Genomic DNA, 19,478 nt, shown 5'->3' with positions numbered 1-19,478 from the left:
GAGCATAGGACAACACTAGCCGCTACTCCTCCTTCCCCCAGGCAGTATGACCCACACAACTCTCCCTCCTGCGTGAGCAACGTTAATTTGGCAAATAGCAGGTGCCGTTTAAGCACAGTTATACAGACAGACAGGCTATACCAGCTTGACTTGTTAAATAGTGACAATGATGGGCCAAGGATTTAACCCAATCTGTTTCATAAAAGCAGCGATGATGCACAGTGTTAAGCCGGAAATCAAGCTCTGTTCCCTACATTTCCAGATTAAATTGTAATCATCTCCAGATCATTATATTTATCTTGCATTCCGAATCACGTGTTGAACGTCTTTCCACAAGTACCTCACTTTTTTTTTTACAAATTACGTGGCGATGTTGCCGCGTTGACAGTCGAGTACAAACACAATGAACAGAAAAATCCATTCGTAAATAAGTGGCCATGTGAAGAAGGGCAAATTCCCGAAATGTCATTTACTAAATATTTTTCCCATGGATGCATTTTTTCCCCCCACCACTTTACGACTGTACTCTCTGGACTGTGCCCAATCCAGGAACCTCACGAAGCAATGATTCGCCATTCTTGTCAGGTCAGCGATTTTGCTGCTCAAATGAGCATCGAGGCAGTTGACCATCCCACATTCCTATGGCAGGGGGAACAAGTCAATCCGCCCTCAACCAGGATTTTCCCATTGAGAGCCACTCGCTCGGCTTCGTGGCTGAGCCACCTGGCCAAAAACAGCCAAATCGGTCAATTTTGAGCAATATCGTCAATTGAGATTTGCGCAAAATAGGAACACCTGATTTACTCGTCTCCTTTGGGAGATTGATTATTCTCTCATCAACACTTCGCCCCTAAGTTTTACATTGCAATAGGGGGCAACATGGTCTCAAGAGCATCTCAGTAGGTGGTTTCAAGGAGGGAAATTATTGGCAACATTGCAGATGATATTTTTCACAAATAACCAAGCCCTTTTTTTTTCTTGTTCAGATGGCGCACATGTACAGGCTTGCAGATCTTACATGGTGGTGCACAGAGGAAATACACAGTTAAGCATGCCTGTCCCGACCCCCAATCACTCCGGCAACATCAGCTGTTGACGTGAATTTGCTGACTGCGGGAGAACCGATTATTGCCAAAGGCTATCGGGACAGAAACCAAATTCCACTCACGCCTAGCCCTGACAAGGGTTGGCAGTTAAACCGAATACAATTGGAATCTGACAAGGAGAAAGAATGTCAAAGCAGATCAAAACTTTAAAAAGGGACTGCATTAACAGGGATTTAGAGGCATTAGTGACAGCGGCATTTCGGTCTGTGAAAAATAAAATATACTTTTTATTTTACAGGGCAAGGTCCACCGAGCTATACAGCTCTATTTCAGAAGCGACCTGGCCACAAATGATAGCTCATCATGTGGAAATTTATAACAGCCAAATACTTTAAAACGCATGTTTCTAAATGGTGGCGGGAACCGGAGGTCCCGAGGGAAAAATCCACGCCGACTCCAAATATACAGCAGGCGTCATCAGGGTCCAGATCGAACCCACGACCTCCTGCATACCAGGCGAGGGAGTTAACATCTCGCCACCGCAGCAAGGAAAGGAACCGCAGCAGCCAGAAGGCAGGGCCGTCGCGTCTGTGAGTGGCCACCTGCGAGCCGGTGAGGATGATGGTCTTGCCCAGATGTTCGCACATGAAGGAGAGGGCCGAGGCTGTGTATGCCATCGTGTCGGTGCCGTGCAGAACAACGAAGCCATCGTAGGCCTTGTAGTGTTTCTGCACGGGGACAAAACGCACAAAGGTTAAGATTCCCCCATACAGCCTTAAACAGACTGTTGGGATGACTTTGAGGTCGAGTCGATCTAGGGGAGACCCAGGACTCGTTCAGATAAATATTAACTGGTGTTGGCCGCGAGCAGGAATCTTAACCCAGGTCGCCAGGTTCATAGCAGAACGGTAACCAACAAGCTGCACGACCACTCCCCGCAAAACGCATTGGCACACACGAGGACTGGTTTAAATAATGTATTCTCACCCATCAGTTGAATCTAAAATCCACTCCTGCCATCTTCCTTCACACTTGCTCGACTTTGGAATTCCCTTCCAGAATCCCTTTTCACAAGTACTTATATAATATTCAAATATGTTCAAACAAGAAACGGATGATTCTAGATTTGAAGCTTTCGTGACTGCAAGGATCCATACTCTTTGGTTCTATTCGGTAAAGTCACGTAGGTAAAAAATAAAAATAAAACAACAAAAATCACATTTGAAAAAATAACAAAAATCACAAATCAAATTGTTGTTTTATTTTTTACCTACGTGACTTTACCGAATAGAACCAAAGAGTAAAGAAACAGATGAGCTCTTATCTATACAAAGTTATTCGTGCTGGTTGTTTCTGGTCACTTATTGCATTGGAGCACTGAGAGCCTTTACTCAGCAACTGTGGACACAAAAGAAAACTTGCACACGATTAAGCAAAATTCCAGTGCAGAGAATTTGTCTCATCTGGAAACACAAATGACTGCACATAACCATTATAATACATGTGGATTTGCATTTCCTTTGCTAAAATACAGCTCCGATTATAATAACAAATATCAGCCTGGCTGTCAAACGCAACAAACGTATCTCCCTGTCCCAGGGTGGGTGGGGAAAATGCCACCCCCTGGTGTGGATATTAACAGGTCACTTGAAAGGAGATTTCACCAGCAGTTCTGAGATATCTCAATCTGCAGACCGATGTCTTTATGGGGCGAAATGCTGCTCAGAGAGATTTCCGAATATGTAATTGGTTTCACGAAATGACACCCCACAGCACAGATTAAAATTGGTGGGGGTGGGGGGGGAAAAAGTTAGGAATGTATTTGATATCGGGATTATTAGTCTATTTGAATGGAGGTACAACAGGAAAAACGACCATTTATGCTTAAAATAACTGCAATTGCTACGACAGAAAACTATGTATTGTCTGCGATGCAAATTTCCATCAATTAGCATTGCAGAGTTACACTGCACAAGCGATTTCCTGTCCCCCTCCAAATACTTTAAGGGCCCTGTATAATACCACTCGGGCCACAGAGCCCCTTACATGGGGGGGGGGGGGCCTTTGCACCACTTTTCTGGCCCCTATAACCTTGCTTGCCCTGGGGGACACTGCAATCCCAGTGGGCCCGAGCGTGACGATATCGCGCCACGCGAGGCCACAACGGAGGAGCGGCGTGCAGCGACAGACTGGGACTAAAAATCGGCTCAGGCATTTGTGAACATTGGCCCAAATTCGGGCTATGGACGGTATATATTATTCTTAGCTCTTTCGATAAAGTCACATTGAAGGGAAACAATAAAATAATAAAATATATAAAAAACAATAAAAAATTCTCACGACGTTTCGACCATAACACAAACGGTCGTCATCAGGTGTGTCGGTTTGCATAAATTTATTTATTTCTAAACGGTGTATTTATTTATTTATAAAAAACGTCAGCGCCACGCGCAGCGATTTGGCAGTTTATTTAGAAAGACTAGTTTTTATAAATAAATACACCATTTTAAAAATAAATAAATTTATGCAAACCGACACACCTGATGACGACCGTTTGTGTTATGGTCGAAACGTCGTGAGAATTTTTTTTTATTGTTTTATATATATTTTTTATTATTTTATTGTTTCCCTTCAATGTGACTTTACCGAAAGAGCTAAGAATATGAATTACTGCAGTCACGAAAGCTTTAAATAAAAAAAAGATATATATTTTTTGTTAAAATGGGTTGTGCAACACAAATTGTATACGAGTAGCTAGATTTACCATGTGACGTACTCGTGTGATTTTGCTGTGCGATCTCATTGGGCCATTTGGGCTAGGCCCAAAGAGCAAATGTGAAGCAGACACATGAGGTAACAACATATTTTTAAAAAATATATATATATATAAAAATTATTCTGATCACATTTGGTATTTCCCCGACAGACCGGCCCATCGGCCCTCAGAATGGACCGGCCCACCGGGCATTTGCCCAATGGACCGTTGGCCCATCGCGAGTGCGAGCCTGGCGACGTACCTCGATGTCCTTGGCAATGACGGCCCAGTCGTCCGTGGTGATGTTGCACGAATCCAGCAGCGGGCTGTACTCCAGCACCGTGTAAACGATTCGCTTGTGGTGCTTGGATAGCCTGTGCCGCAGAAAGCACGAAAGACAGAGAGGGGGCAGATGAAAAGCCAACCAAGTGTTAAATAATAACGTAATAATAATAATCTGCGCCAATAAACGCGTCTTTCACAAAAAGGCTCAAGGCAGTGTGAATGAAAAGGAGGCATCAATAAATAAAGCATCGGCTGGCAGAATAAAGGCCGAAGGAGGACCACCATTAATGAGGGCAAATATATACATCTTTTTTTTAAACAGAGGGGATTAAAAGGACGTCAGCACTGTTGGCGACAGCCCGATCTCCACAGGTAAAGGGAGTCGCACAGCTGGGGGGGGCCCGCCACAGGAAGCGTCGGATCACTCTGAAGAACGTCACGAAGATAGGAAGGCACGTGCATAAAAGGGGCACCACATCAGCAGGTCTCTCTTAAAGGACCATGCGCCAAAGGACGAGATCGAATTAGCTTCAGAATGTCAAGTGGAGGCAAGCCCTCGCCAAGGCCTTACATGCGAGCAACGTTATCTTAAATTCCAATGCGATGAAGCGAGGACAGGCGCAATGAAGTTCCCGCTACGATGGGATGTGTGCAAGCACCCTGGCTGCCGCATTCTGCTGTCTGCAACCTGACCAGGACCTTACTCTGGACCCCCCCCCCCCAAAATAACGAGGCTTTGCAATAGTCAATCAGCAAAAATACAAATGGAGTTACCCCTATAGACTCGTGATTTCAGCTCTAAAAATCGTCGCAATCGGTAAGCGGGTATTAGCTACCATCTCAATTCGATTCGTAACCGCACTTTTTCTGGCAGTGCTTTAAATGTCCAAATGATGATCCACTTTGTCGAGCTATCATTTGTGGCCAGGTCGCTTCTGAAAAATAAGTTCATACCTCGGTGAACTTTGCCTGATGGGAATGGCTGAGTTTTACACTGTATGTTTTTGGGCGATAGGCTCACCTTTCTTCGTGTTTTTGTATTGTTTGTTGTTGTAACGTTCTTACCCACGCTCCTATCTGTGAAAAAAAAAGCTTTATAGCGCATCCGATTCCTCCAGTATCAATATTCTGATCAACTTAACACGGCCAGGTTGCAGCAGTGGCCACGTGGCACAGTGGCAGGGCCGGGAGAGGACGAGGTTTCCTGGAACACAGCCCTGGCTGGCGTGCGCGCCATCGCACCGCGCGCTCGTTAAGCAAAGCTTGGGAACCCATCCCGGCGACCATCGGCACGCATTTATCATGCAAAACGCATGCTTCATTAATCCCCTAATTCCCTGCTACACCGTGGAATGTGGCACCAAAGCAATTTGAAACAAACCGCTCAAGGGAAAAGAAGCCCTTTGTAAATGGATCTCTTGTTATACATACACACAATAGAGGTTTTAAGGGGCCCACAGGAAAGCCTGGCTTTGTATGAAGACCAATCATGTGCAGGCTGACGTGCCTTCCTTGGCATCACTCCAATGTAGGAGATAATGCCTCGTGTTCACAGCAACAAAGCAACCAAACATCCACAATGCCACTATTCCAATTAGCGAGGGGGGAGGGTAATGGGTAAAATAAATAACTTGGTTCTCAGGTTGCACTGTGCGTTCTCGGGTTGTGCCTCCCGTTCTCGGGCACGATGTCTGACGTTTTGCTTCCAAGTGCGCTGGAACTTTCAACAGGAACAATTTAGTTACTCAAAGCTAGGTCCCAGTCCATGGACCGAAAACAAATTGGAAATCGATCACACTCAGCAGGATGCCGTAGCGGCACAAGGTGTTTATCGGATCAATTGCTCATGCGGTAAGTGTTATATTGGACAGACGGGACGTAACATCAGCGCGAGACTAAAAGGACACCAAAGGAACATTAAATTCTCTCAAACACAACTGTTGGCAGTGGCAGAACATGCTTGCCAACAAGGACAGTCAATTTATTTTGATAACGTTGAAGTGTTATGCAGAACTAATTATATGATTACTGGCCAAGACTAGTTAAGAGAATCAATCGAAATTAAGAATTCAAATAATTTCAACCGCTGTGACATCTAGACTTAGCTCAGAAGGAAGCGTGTTATTAAGTAATACACACATTGAAATTCCTTACAGGTGAGTCACAAGTGGCCGATTACTGATCTATTACATAATTGCATAGACCCCACCCCCAACTCTGCCTGTGATCTCGAAACCTGATGGGGTTCAACAATAATGACGTCATCCTGCACTATGTGCTGGAGGGTTGCGACACATTCATAAATAACGCGCTCTAACCCACAAACCTTTATTATGAATAATACTGGTCGAAAGCCTACGGTGTTAAACTGGCAGAAAGTGCATCAGGGCAGAACACAAAACACGACACTCTGCCGTGGTGTTTATTGTAATGGGGTTAATTTTTCCAAGGGCTTGGAGGAGGGTAGTGTGGGTCAGTAAAAAAAAATTGGTAACATTTTTTTAAAAAGTAGTGAACTATTTGTCTTTTGCCAACGCGACACTTTTTTTTTACCGATTGCCCGTTTGCACTCACGAGTAGAAAATACATTAATTTCACCACATATTAATAACATTTGATGTGCTAAATAAATATGGGTGGCTTCCTTTTGTGATGTTTCATTTTCTTCATGCAAGCCACCCACTATTGAGCGCATCACTCGATTAATTCTGGGGTTAAAGGAATTAATTTATATTTGTGAGTGCAAATAAAAGTGTATGTGCATTGAAAAACTTGTTTTTTTAATACACTTTTTGTATTGTTTTAAAATAATTGATTGGCAGCGGTCAAAGCAGGAAAGTGTTATTTTAAATTCGCAATGCAGAAGGGGAGAGTGGAGTAAGTTGTAGCATTATTGTTAAAACGCGTTATATGTACGGTGAGGCATTGTAACCTTTTTATGTTTTAGTCCCACTAAAACATAGTAAAGACTTCAACGTGAAATCTGGTCATTCGCATACAGTAAGCTTATGTAAAGTTGAAGTTCAGTAAAGAAATTGAAGTAGCATTATTCCCTGTTTATGCATATGCAGATTTAAAATGCGATTTACAGGGGGAGAGAGAGCATGCACACGGGAAATATGTACACAGTGTTAGGATGGAACCCAGGCACTCCTGTATACCAGACGAGGTAGTAAACACCTCACTACTGCATGATGTTAACTGTGAAGAACAGCAAGGCTATAACCCTCAAGGTCTACGAAGAAATCGAAAGTAAAGCAGATCTGAGCGGGGGGACAGTGGCTGCAGGGGGTGCACCCACCATGCACAAGCAGGCTGTCACAGGGCTGGTGGGGGCACGTTGTGTTTAAATGCAGTTGTACTATACACGTCTATGCTGCCCACCTTTAGCAACCCGCACTGAACCATGGGCAGGCGAGTTATAGTCAAACAGCCTCCGCAACTAGCACGGCGTGGGGAGGCCGACATCCAGCAGTGGAAGGACAGGTCCCTACGCTCTTGCAGGCATTGTGCAGCGCTCATCTCGACCAGTGGAAGATTGCGCATTGCCATGGCTGGGGGCCGTGTTTAACAACCGCTAACGACTGCGCACGTGAAGCGGAACCAATGTTGTGAGCGTGCAGAGATGGCAATGATGTCTAGCCTATGAGTAGTTTAGTAACTGGTAAGCATGCACATTGCTATATGACGGTGGAGTGGAATGACATTCAGGGAGACGGCGAGATGTGTAGCGCGCTTAATTGTGTTTGTGATCGTTCAGCACTGGAGAGTATGCACGACGGAAAACACACATGGACTGCAATGTTATAACAATGCGTGTGCACGCCCAGCGGTGTATGTATCGCGACAGGGTATGCAACGTGCAGAGGCAGCACTTTAATTTAAAGGAGTTATATCAGCAGTCATAATTATAACATTTTTGTCAATTACAATGGTTGATAACGTGACGATAGTTAGATAAAATCGTGATCACGGTTCTCAGCTGCACACGCAACTTGTGCATAACCATGCCGCCCTCAGCGTGTCAGAAGGGGCCGTTTGCTAAGCAAATGAAAACGCTATTTATAACGATTAAAAGTATGTAATTATGTTAAGAATAGCAAGAGTAGCAATTATTATTGATTTTGTAGTTGGTCTCGCGCAGGGGCGGAGCCAGGATTTTCAGCCCGGGGTGACATTCAACAAATGTTAATTTCAAGAATGATTTAGAGAGTCAGGCTGTTGAACTAGACGCCATCGGTTGGCGACACTCTGACGATGCAGTTGCACGGAGTCCGCCAGACCGAGTGTCGACAACTTATACGCAGAATGTCACCCCGGTACTCTAAAACGCACGGAGAAAAATCCACACAACCACGTGGAGAACATGAAAACTCCAAATGTACAGGCATCAGGGTTGGGCTCGAACCCACGACCTCACGCATACCAGGCGAAGTAGTTAACATCTCGCCACCGTGGCAGGCCTGGTCAGAGAACACAACGGGGCAAGGAGAGCTCTTGGAGAAGCTGGGTGGTTTAAATGCGAGAGTTTCCCTTGTGTTGAACCAGTGCTGCGCCATGCATTTGCAGCAGAAGGCCATGTTGGTTGATGGGATGTTTAAAACAATGAGATGTTTATGAAATGATTTTACCCTTTTTGGCAATAAAACAGTTGCGTTAAGATGTTCAAACACCAAACAAACATTTTGCAAGGAATCATGTCCGCATTAACCACACACAGTACTTGTGGTGATTATGCAAACAAAAAAAACATGCTCTGGTAATATGATACATTGTCTTTGGCGAACAAGCCTTGTTTGTGTGTGCGCGCGCGCGCGTGCGTGTGTGGGTTATAGTAGGAGGCGTGTGTCTGCGTGTTGATGTCACTGCGCGTGCGTGGAGGCTCACGGCAGCACGAGAATGTTCTCGCTGGAGCCGTAGTGGTCATAGAGGTGAGTCTGCTGGGCGTAGGCCTCGTCGTGCAGCATGGGCAGCCGGCGCAGCACCTGCACAAACGTGTTCGCCCGGGGCGCCAGCACTGGACAGATTGAGGAAGAGCGAGAGAACGCACCACAAGCTTAGGCGACGGAGAGTTCACGCACGGCACTCCCCCCAAGCGCAATTACATTCTGCCTACAATAGTTCAAAATTAACAAGACACAACTCGACAGGCCGACGGTGACTAGGCAGCCGAGACGGATAGGAGGCAAAGGGAAGGGGGGACTGTACCGACTAAAAACATTTCTTTCAGAAGGTTAGTTTCATATTTTAACTTCGCCACTTATTCCGCTGCCCTCCCCCCCCCCATTGTCATTGATGTAAAGCGCCTTGGGAGGTTTTATGAATGGTGCTAAACAAGCTGTAGGTATTTTTATTACCATCTGCGACGAATAGCATCTGCGACTTAGGTCGTCCTGTCAAAGATTTTACATTTATCTTGGGATTATTGACTGGGAGACTGTCAAAACAGAAAATTGCTCCTGCCTAATCAAAGGGGCTAAATCCGACACCTTGGCTTGGAATTGGAGGATCGCTGCTCCTATGCACTATCGTTGCGTATGATCTCACGTGATAATTAACTTTCACCACGAGCTTCGAGGCTACAGCAGCTAGAATACTGTATACTTTCAAAATCAGAATAGCACCAATTTATTATGCCGTTAACATCCGATTCATGCAAAGCAAATAAAAATGGTAATTGTAGTTAAGGATCCAATTAAATTTAAATAAAACAAAGTTTTAAAACACGATCGAGGTTAATCAGCAATTTAAACAATTGCAGTTCTAAATTTTGATCGAAAGCTTTCGTGACTGCAGGGATTCATATTCTTGATTCTTTCGGTAAAGTGACTTTACCGAAAAGAACCAAGAATATCATTGCAGTTCTACCATGTAGAATATGTTACTACATTGCAAATACCCACAATACTATGCTTGGAGTTCCTTCACGCTATCAATCTGCGAAATCTTTATAGCTCATCAGATTCCTCCAGTATAAATAAATATTCTGGAAGAAAAAAGAATTCCTAGTTTTTGGTTTGTTATTATCGCGTGTAAAGCGGTAATGAGATGCCCAGGGCTGCGATCAAAGTATCACGCTTCTTTGGGTCTTTCAGTAAAGTCACGTAGATAGGTTCAAAGAAAATGACAAAAAAAACTACCGATTGTTATTTAGTTATTTGGGTTCTTTTCTTTTGAACCCATCCACGTGACTTTACCGAAAGACCCAACGAATATGAATTCCTGCAGTCACGAAAGCTTTGAAGTCAAAATTTGAAACTACACACTACGGAGAAACGTGCGAACAGCACCCTTCACCCGCTTTCAAGTTTTCAAAAGTCACCCCCCCCCCCACCGTGAGATACGTGGCAATGCAGATATCTGGCTACACGGGGGGGGGGGGGGGTTGGCTACCTGCGGCTCTTTAAGAAGGAACCGCTGTTTGGCGAAGTTATTTATTAAGGACCACCGTCTAGTATTCACCACGTGCATTGCAGCCCTTGAAATAGTTTACGGAATTCGAAAAAAAAAATGCCCCTCGTCATTTTGCTTCCCTTACGAACCGGCACGTTCAAGTCACATGCATACTTGTCCACCTATTACAGAGACAACTCGTGCAAGGTCCAGACTACCTTTACCATCACCGTAGCACCGAGCAGCCACGCAGGAATATCATCTTAGTTGTTTACGGCGGTCGCTTGGCAAGTGAACAACGCCAAACGGCCAGGAACAAACAGCACCGTTGAACGTGTAATAGCTTAGAACTTGGCGTATTACATCGTACGAAAGAATACAGCAGTAGCAGGCCAATCACAAGGGTTAGGCTGGAAACAGTAGATGTATGCAGAACTTCTTTCGCACCGTTCAACATACATACGTACACGTCTACCGTTTCCAGACGTAACCAGATGAGCCACGGGGACACTCAGAACTCCTGCGATTGAGCCTGGCCCCGTTTGGAGCGTATTACACATCATGGGTTGCGGTGGCTCCACTTCCCAATGCCGTTAAAATAACATAAAAAAGATGCCATCTTGAAACTTGCCACGCGGTATACATTTTGCTCACGGTCGACGCGAGAGAACGGCCTGGAAGGCGAAGTATTATTTATTTTGCCCGCTGTCGAAGAGAGGACAACTCTGATGAGGCACGAGGAGGCACCACGGACAGGTGGGGATTTGGCAGCAGTAGCCAGGCGCTGGAGATGGCAACAACACAACGAATTCCCAACGCTTTCTGAGACGGATTTCAGCCAAATGAGCGCGTGTCCTGCATGTTGGGAAAACAGTGGAGCACGCGGGAGAAAACTCACGCGCCGTTTGGGGGTAACGCTATCCCGTACGGATGGAACAGGTGGAGCCACATTTCAGCTATACCACATTCTCCTGGCAGGCACCCACGACGGGGTGGGGGCGGGGGGGTAGAGAGTTTCACAACATGTCTGGCGGTGATCCACCAACCCTTTTTCTCTGCCTCTGGTGCTGGGTTTACAGGCATACACGCCACCGCCGCCTGGTTAGTTTCAAACACTAAAAAAAAATGAACGTTAAATTAAGCAATAAATTGCACGCGGTACTTTTTTTTTCCAGAATGCAGTCCCCCGCTGCCCTGGATAAGTCTGCGTTCAAAACTTTAAATGGTGTTGCTGCCAATGTGGATCAATGTTTCCACTGTTGTCTAGGGGCAACTCCACTGGCGGGCATGTGCACCTCGGTGCTCGGTCGAGTGCGCGGAACGGTGCAGGCTCTATGTATGCGAGCGGGGAGCGGTAGTGTAGCAGTTAGCACGCTTCACTATGAACCCGGCGACCCCAGCTAGATTGCTGCTCGCGGTCAACACCATTGACGATAATCTGAAGGTCCTGGGCCTCCCCGAGGTCGACTGCTTGAAATGAGTACCCGGTGCGGTGTGTAAACATCGCCACTGGGGAGACAAAGGCGTCCGGGTGTGGTGCTGGCCACCCACCCCCCTAGTGTGCTTTTACGGCCTTCATTAGGTGTTCGCGAGCAGCCTTGTCCCTAAAGTCTGTTAAGGCTATACGGGACCTTTGTCTTTGCTGCATGTACAACTTCTCTCGCACCATACGTGGCCAACCGTGCTAAACGTAGGTGCGAAAGTCGCCACTGCTAACAACTAACAGTGGCGACGACTGAACCAGTCCTGGGCCTCCCCTAGGTCGACTCGGTCTTAAATGAGTAATTGGTGCAGTGTGCCAACGTCACCACTGGGAAGACAAAGGCACCCATGCCTTTAACACGTACCCACTCGTGTGCTATGCTTGCCTTAATCAGGCGTTTGCTCGCAGCATATGCCCCGATTGTTTGTTCAAAGGCTATACAGGGGATCTGTAATTTTTACGACAGTATTAAAGCGAGGTACGTTAATCAACGAATCCATATTTTTAAAGCGCATCCTTGTCAAGCGGTGCCACAGCCGTGGGGTAGCAGGTTTGCCGCGTCTCGCGGAGGTTCACGATTCGGGTCTAGTGGCCGCCCTGGTTATTACTGCGAGTGTATTTTAACGGTAAAAACAAAGCGCCTTCTGTGACATTATTTCAAAAGGAGTAGGCCACGTGTGCGCCGCATTAGTCCAAATATTACAAGTATCAAGATGTACTTAAATTGGGTAAAACTTATTCACATCGGCCTCCGACTGGCAGACTATACCCACCTTCTGCCAGTTAAGCAGAACTATTTTTTTTAATGAAGCACTCTTGATGTCTTGACCCTGAAAAGGGCACGGCAGTATATACATGGAATGTAGTTGTTAAATAAATGGAGGGGTTGAAAATCCAAGTTACAAACAGCAGTCAACCCACTGCAAATTTAGCACTTCCACACGTCACCTCACCACATGACCGCCGAGGGGTTATTTAAAACACATTCCTGCGGAGGGAGCTGGTAGGAACGTTGGGTTGCTTGGTCAATGGCCAGGGTCAACGGCGGCACCACCACGTGGTGTATTCCGCAAATATGCCCGACTGTGAGGGCGGGCACAAGCCGGCGTGAGTCGGATAAACGTTGAGTTTTATAAGGGCACCACGGGGTGACCAGCCCCTCCCCACCCAACTCCACCCCTCCCACCCCCAACCCCTTCCACCCCCCACCCAGCCCCACCCTCCCCAGCCCCTCCCCACCCAGCCCCGCCCCTCCCCACCCATTTTATCCGGGTGTCCGGATACACGTGGACAGACATCCACAATTAATCCCCTGCCTCATGTGTATAATCCCGGTTGGGCTTCCAGTCCACTACGTTTCCTACCAGTAATAGATCTAAAGCCGGAGCTTGGGAAATAAATGGGCCGTCCATACCCAGCAGCGAGCGTTGGGGAAACCCACACACTGTGGTTGTTAATCCATTGCCACACTCCCAGTGGTCGCTATTGAATGAGAGCCTCTTTGGCCCAATGCTGTCTCCAACCCTTGTTTGTGCGTGACGTGAAGAGCCATCGTCTGATACGTCACCCGGTACACATTTTCCTATTATGGCCACGAAGTTAGACGAATGTTTAGATTTTTTTTTATCTTAGGGGTCGTCCATAAATGACGTCACGCGATTTTGGACGATTTTTTACCCTCCCCCTCATCACACGGCGTCACAAAAAGTCAAACCCCCTCCCCTCAAATATGACGTCACAAAGCTCTGCCCCCCCCCCCAAAAAAAATCTAAAACATGCTTAAAATCGCTTTGAACTATTGTCATTGTAGTGCGTATTACATGTGGCGCTGCACTCTGATGTTGTAGGAGACAACATTTATTAAAAAGTCTATTTAATTAAGCAGAACGTGTTGTCTATATTTATTTAAAGTTACGCATTTTGATGCCACGTCACATTTCTCAACCCCCCCCCCTCCCCCCTTCGTCACACATCGTCACAAATGTCTGACCCCCCCCCCCACCCCCAGGTGCGTGACGTCATTTATGGACGGCCCCTTAGCTCAAAAGGGGCCTTAACCATAAATAACCGAATGAACGAACACGGCTGTAAACAGCATGCCGCCCACCACACAGCCGAGCCGCCGTGTTGTTACGCAACCCCAATCATCCTATTCCGTGGAACAATGCAGCTCAGCATCGTGATAAGACAAAGATACCCCGTGTAGCCTCAACAGACTGCTGGGGCAAGTGCTGTTAGCGAGCACCAATGAAGACCGGCACGGCACACAAAAGGGGGGTTTGGTGGCAATCACCACGCCCGACCGCCTTTGTCTCCCCAGTTGCGATGTTTACACTCCAAACCAGGTATTAATTTGAGGCCGAGTCGACCAAGGGGAGGCCCAGGACCCCGTTCAGATAATCGTCACTTGCGTTGGCCGTGAACAGGAGTCTTAACTCGGGTCGCCGGGTTCGCAGCCACGGCTTACACGCCAACCGCTCCCCACCACGCACAGCATCGTCACAAATTACAATGCGGCTTATGCGGGGCTGGGGGAACGGTGACACCACACCCCTTCGCGATGGGGGGCCCGTGGCTGATCGCTCTGTGGGGCTGTGGGCAGACGAGAGGTGGGAGGCCCTTCTGGAATGACGCAACCTCGTAGCCAAGGTTGCACATTTGGAAACTATACCACAAAGGAGCGCGCACTGGCCCCCAAAGTTTCATTCCTGGATGAATTGGTTGACGCAATGTTTCCTCCGAATGGCAAATTAAATGGGGCGTTTAGCAGTGTTGCCAATGTCCATCACCACGCACACAGAACCAGCAGTGTTCTGCTTCAAATCGGATTATCTTTGTACATCTGATGTTGGTGTAGAGCAGGGGTGGGAAACCTTTTTTCTGCCAAGGGCCATTTGGATATTTATATAACATCATTCGCGGGCCGGACAAAATTATCAACTTAAAAATTAGCCTGTTATATTTGGTCAAACATTTAATTAACTCACCCCTAATGTGATGGCTGGAACTGCTTCTCTTTGGCGAGGCGTGTGATGATGTTAGCCGGTATTGATGACGTTAGCTGGTATTGACGATGTTAGCTGGTATTGATGATGTTAGCCGGTATTGACGATGTTGCTACTCGCAACTGCTTTTCCAGGTTTGCTCCTAGATTTGTTGAATTTCGAGTCCCGCCTGCGGTTGCCTTGGCAGGGCCAGAGACAAAATGATTTCGTGGGCCTCATACGGCCCGTGGGCCGGACGTTCCTCACCCCTGGTGTAGAGCAACAGCTATTATTTTACACTAAAGGTGGCTCATGAGCCAGATTAACTGTGTCATGTGACGATGCCACCTCCTTTGTATTTGTGAATCGCGTGTGGAGTCGTTCGTTATTTGTTCCACATTGTCTGTTCTGGGTGAGTGCAGGAAAGTTTTTGAATGTACCATTTGTCATGAGATGAACAGAGGGCACAGAACGCAAATTTCTCTGGGGCCTCCAGTATTTGGCTGCTCTAAATTTCCACACGTGATGAGCCACTTCGCCGAGCTCTCATTTGTGACCAGGTCGCTTCTGAAAAAGAGCTACATAGCTCAGTGGGCCTTACCTGACTAAATAAAAAGTTTAGTTTCTGGAATAAAAGCTCCCTCAGTGGCGAGAGGTTGTGATGACCTTTGTGTGCAAATGCAGCCCCCCCTTCATCTATATTCCACGGCTGGCCAGTGAATGGGTCACCCCCCCCCCCCCACGCTAAACTAAACAATGTTTTTTTATTTGACCAGGTAAAGCCCACTGAGCAAAGTTATTTTAAGAAGTGGCTTATCACGTGGAAATTTACAGCAGCCAAATACTCAAAAACGCACGCCGATTCTAAACGAGGAGGGGAAAAACCAGAGGGCCTGGAGAACAAAAATCCACCCGACCACGGGCAGACGGTGAGAGACATGCAAACCTCAAATATACAACAGGTGTCAGAGTCAGGATCGATCCCCCACGACCTCCTGCATACAAGACGAATGAGTTAACATCTCGCGGTCACGGTGGGGAGGGAGGGGGGGGTCTGATTATACTTCACCACGCTGGAGAGCAAGTAGGTGAATTTATGGGTTGGCTCTATGCTTGCAAACTTACGGGGGGGGGGGGGGGCTGTGTGGATGCAGCACATTTTACACCAATACACTCGCAGCCTGTGCAAAGAACGAACGATACACGTATGTAACGGGCTATAGAGTGTTGCATAGAAATTGCGTCCTCTAGCCCGCTACTAAATTATACAACAGAGTCCGTGGCATCCAATTACGGCTGAATAATTAATCAATTTCAAATCGAAGTCGCAATTTAAAACAATGCGATTAGCAAATCGCAAAGGCTGCGATTTTTTTGCGCTTTGAAGTCCTATTTCTTTCTTATTGGAATTGTTTGATTTATTATTACAACTTTATTTATTTAACTCAATTGCTACATTTCAATTAAAACATTTTAATAAATACATGTTGGAAGAAATTCATATATTTTAAGTTCTCATCCTTGCATTAGAATATATAGAGCAGTTCATATTTTGATCACGTGGTAATGCTCCACCACATGTTTTAAATCTATTACACAGTGAATGTTGAACTGAAGCTTCACTTTAAAAAATATAATCGCAATCGTGGTCAGAAAAATTTCAATTAGATATTTTCTCCAAATCGTTCAGCCCTACATCCAACCGTGTACTTAACGCTTGAACATATATACTGTACCGTAACGTTTTTGTTATACATATTAAAAAACACGTTAATTATTTACACATTGTCGTGGTTCATCGCCAAAATACCCAAAATTATTTAGGAAGATGTCGTGCAGATTTAAAACTGCACTTCGCACACAACGCCACGTTGTTTTCCAGCTATTGAATTAATCCAACCCCGCTGATCATCAGCGTTGTCTGACCATACTTCACCACTCCGGTGCACGATATTAAAAGCTCCCTCTTCTCCACCATCCGTGAGGTCGACTCTCGACCCACCCCCCCACCCCCCCCAAGTTTTAAAAGTCAAGAACTGCAATCCATACTCTGGCCACGATAGCATAGCTCTCAACAACAAAAAGTAAATTGGCAGAATAATCTTGACGTGGTGCGGTCACATAAAGACCCTGCATCATTCGTAACCGTCTTACCTATATATATAAACAGTGCACTCGCAACAGGGTTCCAGTAACAGCCCGATTGTAATGCAATGTTAGCTAAAATTAATGCCCCCTTATCTTGACCGTGTTACAGAAATCCTACTGCATATTCCGCTGTCAAAGCCATGCGGGTTACCCGTATTCCTGTCCAGGGAAGTCGAGTTATCTGGTCCATACGGCGTGCACTGCCGTTTCAGTGCGGTAAAAAACGTTTGGTTTATACTCTTATATTTTATTATTTTGTTGTTTCCCTTCAACGTGACTTTACCGAAAGAACTAAGAGTATGAATTACTGCAGTCACGAAAGCTTTAAATCAAAATTTAACGTTTGGTTTGTCTATATGTTTGTGTTTCTCCCTTGTGATGGGACTTTGTAGGACGAACGTTGAGATTTATAAGGGCACGGGGGTGACCAATAAAGGTCTGAATTGGTCTGTAATAAGGTAGGGCACTGATAAGGGGTTTGGGGCCGTTCATACATGATGTCACGCACCTGGGGGGGGGGGTCAGACATTTGTGACGAGGGGGGGGGGGGTTTGAGGAATGTGACGTCACATCAAAATGCGCAACTTTAAATAAATATAGACAACACGTTCTACTTAATTAAATATACTTTTTAATAAATGTTTTCTCCTACAACATCAGAGTGCAGCGCCACATTAACAACGCACTACAATGACAAATAGTTTAAAGCGATTTGAAGCATGTTTTATTTTGGGGGGGGGGGAGGTGGGGGGCAGAGCTTTGTGACGTCATATTTCAGGGGGGGGGGGTCTGACTTTTTGTGACGCCGTGACTAGGGGGGGGGGGGGGGGTGGGTAAAAAAAAATCGTCCAAAATCGCGTGACGTCATTTATGGCCGGCCCCCCTTGACAGGTACACACACCCCGTTTACATGAGGTCCCATTTACGATCGCTGGATATCCACGCGTCTTCGCCGTCTATAACAATGGCTGAAATTAGTTCATAGTTAAATTATTTGGTATAGCCCTGTGAGCCATTCGGCTCTTGAATCGCCACGACGATTCAGTTCCGCGGCCGTCCCTTAACGAGGCGTGCCCCCCCCCGTCACTCTTGGACCGTGCTACCCACCGCTTACAGGGCTGGAGGTGCACAGGAACGACGGCGGCTCGGTAGTTCACGCGATGCGCGCACCAGAGTTCGATCCCCGCTCTCGGCCACGAAAAAAAAAACATCGGTGACGATGAAGGATTCATCTTCTTTGGTGCTTTCGGTAAAGTCACGTAGAATGAGAATTAAAATAATAAAATAAAATAACACGATAAAATTCTCACGACGTTTCGGCCACAACGCAAGTGGCCTTCATCAGGTGAAGGGACCGGACTGTCCAGAGGACAGCGTCAGAGTGAAGACAGCCAAGCCCAGGTTGCGTCCTTTAAGCTGTGGCCGAAACGTCGTGAGAATTTTATTGTGTTATTTTATTTTATTATTTTATTCTCATTCTACGTGACCTTACCGAAAGAACAAAAGAAGATCGGTGACGATGTTTAGTGGCCGAGAGCGGGAATCGAACTGCCCCGAGGTCTACTCGGCCTCGAATGAGTCGCCTGGTGCAGTGTGTAGTAAAACATCGCCAACTGGGGAGACAAAGGCGGCCGGGCGCGGTGCTGGGTCACCCACCCCCTCGTGTGCCGTGCCGGCCTTCACAGGTGCTGCTGCTACTCGCTAACAGCAGCACTTGCCCCTACAGTCTGTTACAGGCTACACGGCTGAGGTCTTTGACCACTTGTGTAAAGGGGCCGTCCATAAATGACGTCACGCGATTTTGGACGAGTTTTGACCCCCCCCCCCCCCATCGTCACACGGCGTCACAAAAAGTCAGACCCCCCCCCCACTTCAAATGACGTCACAAAGCTCTGCCCCCCACCGCCCCCCCCCCAAAAAAATAACATGCTTCAAATCGCTTTAAACTATTGTCATTGTAGTGCGTATTTAATGTGGCGCTGCACTCTGATGTTGTAGGAGAAAACATTTATTATAAAGTATATTTAATTAAGTTAGAACGTGTTGTCTATATTTATTTAAAGTTGCGCATTTTGATGTGACGTCACATTTCTCACCCCCCCCCTCCCGCAGGTGTGTGACGTCATTTATGGGCGGCCCCTAAGCGGTAGGCACATATGTCCCGGGTATTACATCATACATCTAACACACATTGGGTCAGCACTACGCACTTAAATGTGTACACAGTTCGGTTACACGCTTCGCCCGAGTATAAAGAGACCCCACCCTGGGGTCACAACAACATTCTGTCCATCACCTCCTCCCCCCCGTACGTGGAGGGGGGGGGTTCGTCATCACATCGCACCGCGCGCGCTTGAAGGATGCGCTTCTTCTGCGGCCCGTCT

General features: G+C 46.6%; 1 protein-coding gene across 2 annotated transcripts in view; it reads right to left on the bottom strand.

Moving 5' to 3' along the window:
* The window catches only part of ASPG (asparaginase), a 50,531-nt gene that overhangs the window by 29,723 nt on the left and 1,330 nt on the right, over window positions 1-19,478 (bottom strand). For both annotated transcript variants that reach the window (XM_032962621.2, XM_032962622.2), the window contains exons 2-4: window positions 8,974-9,103; window positions 4,064-4,175; window positions 1,649-1,774 (exon numbers count right to left, since the gene is read on the bottom strand). In XM_032962621.2, coding sequence (XP_032818512.1) covers window positions 1,649-1,774; window positions 4,064-4,175; window positions 8,974-9,103 — 368 coding nt within the window. The remainder of the gene's footprint in view (window positions 1-1,648; window positions 1,775-4,063; window positions 4,176-8,973; window positions 9,104-19,478) is intronic.

Source organism: Petromyzon marinus, chromosome 29 (genome assembly GCF_048934315.1).
Source record: "Petromyzon marinus isolate PM22_M1 ecotype Great Lakes invasive population chromosome 29, UKy_Petmar_22M1.pri1.0, whole genome shotgun sequence".
In the NCBI taxonomy this organism is placed as follows: domain Eukaryota; kingdom Metazoa; phylum Chordata; class Hyperoartia; order Petromyzontiformes; family Petromyzontidae; genus Petromyzon; species Petromyzon marinus.
Note: the sequence above shows the minus strand (reverse complement) of the source record. Positions and strands in the feature narration are given on the sequence as shown.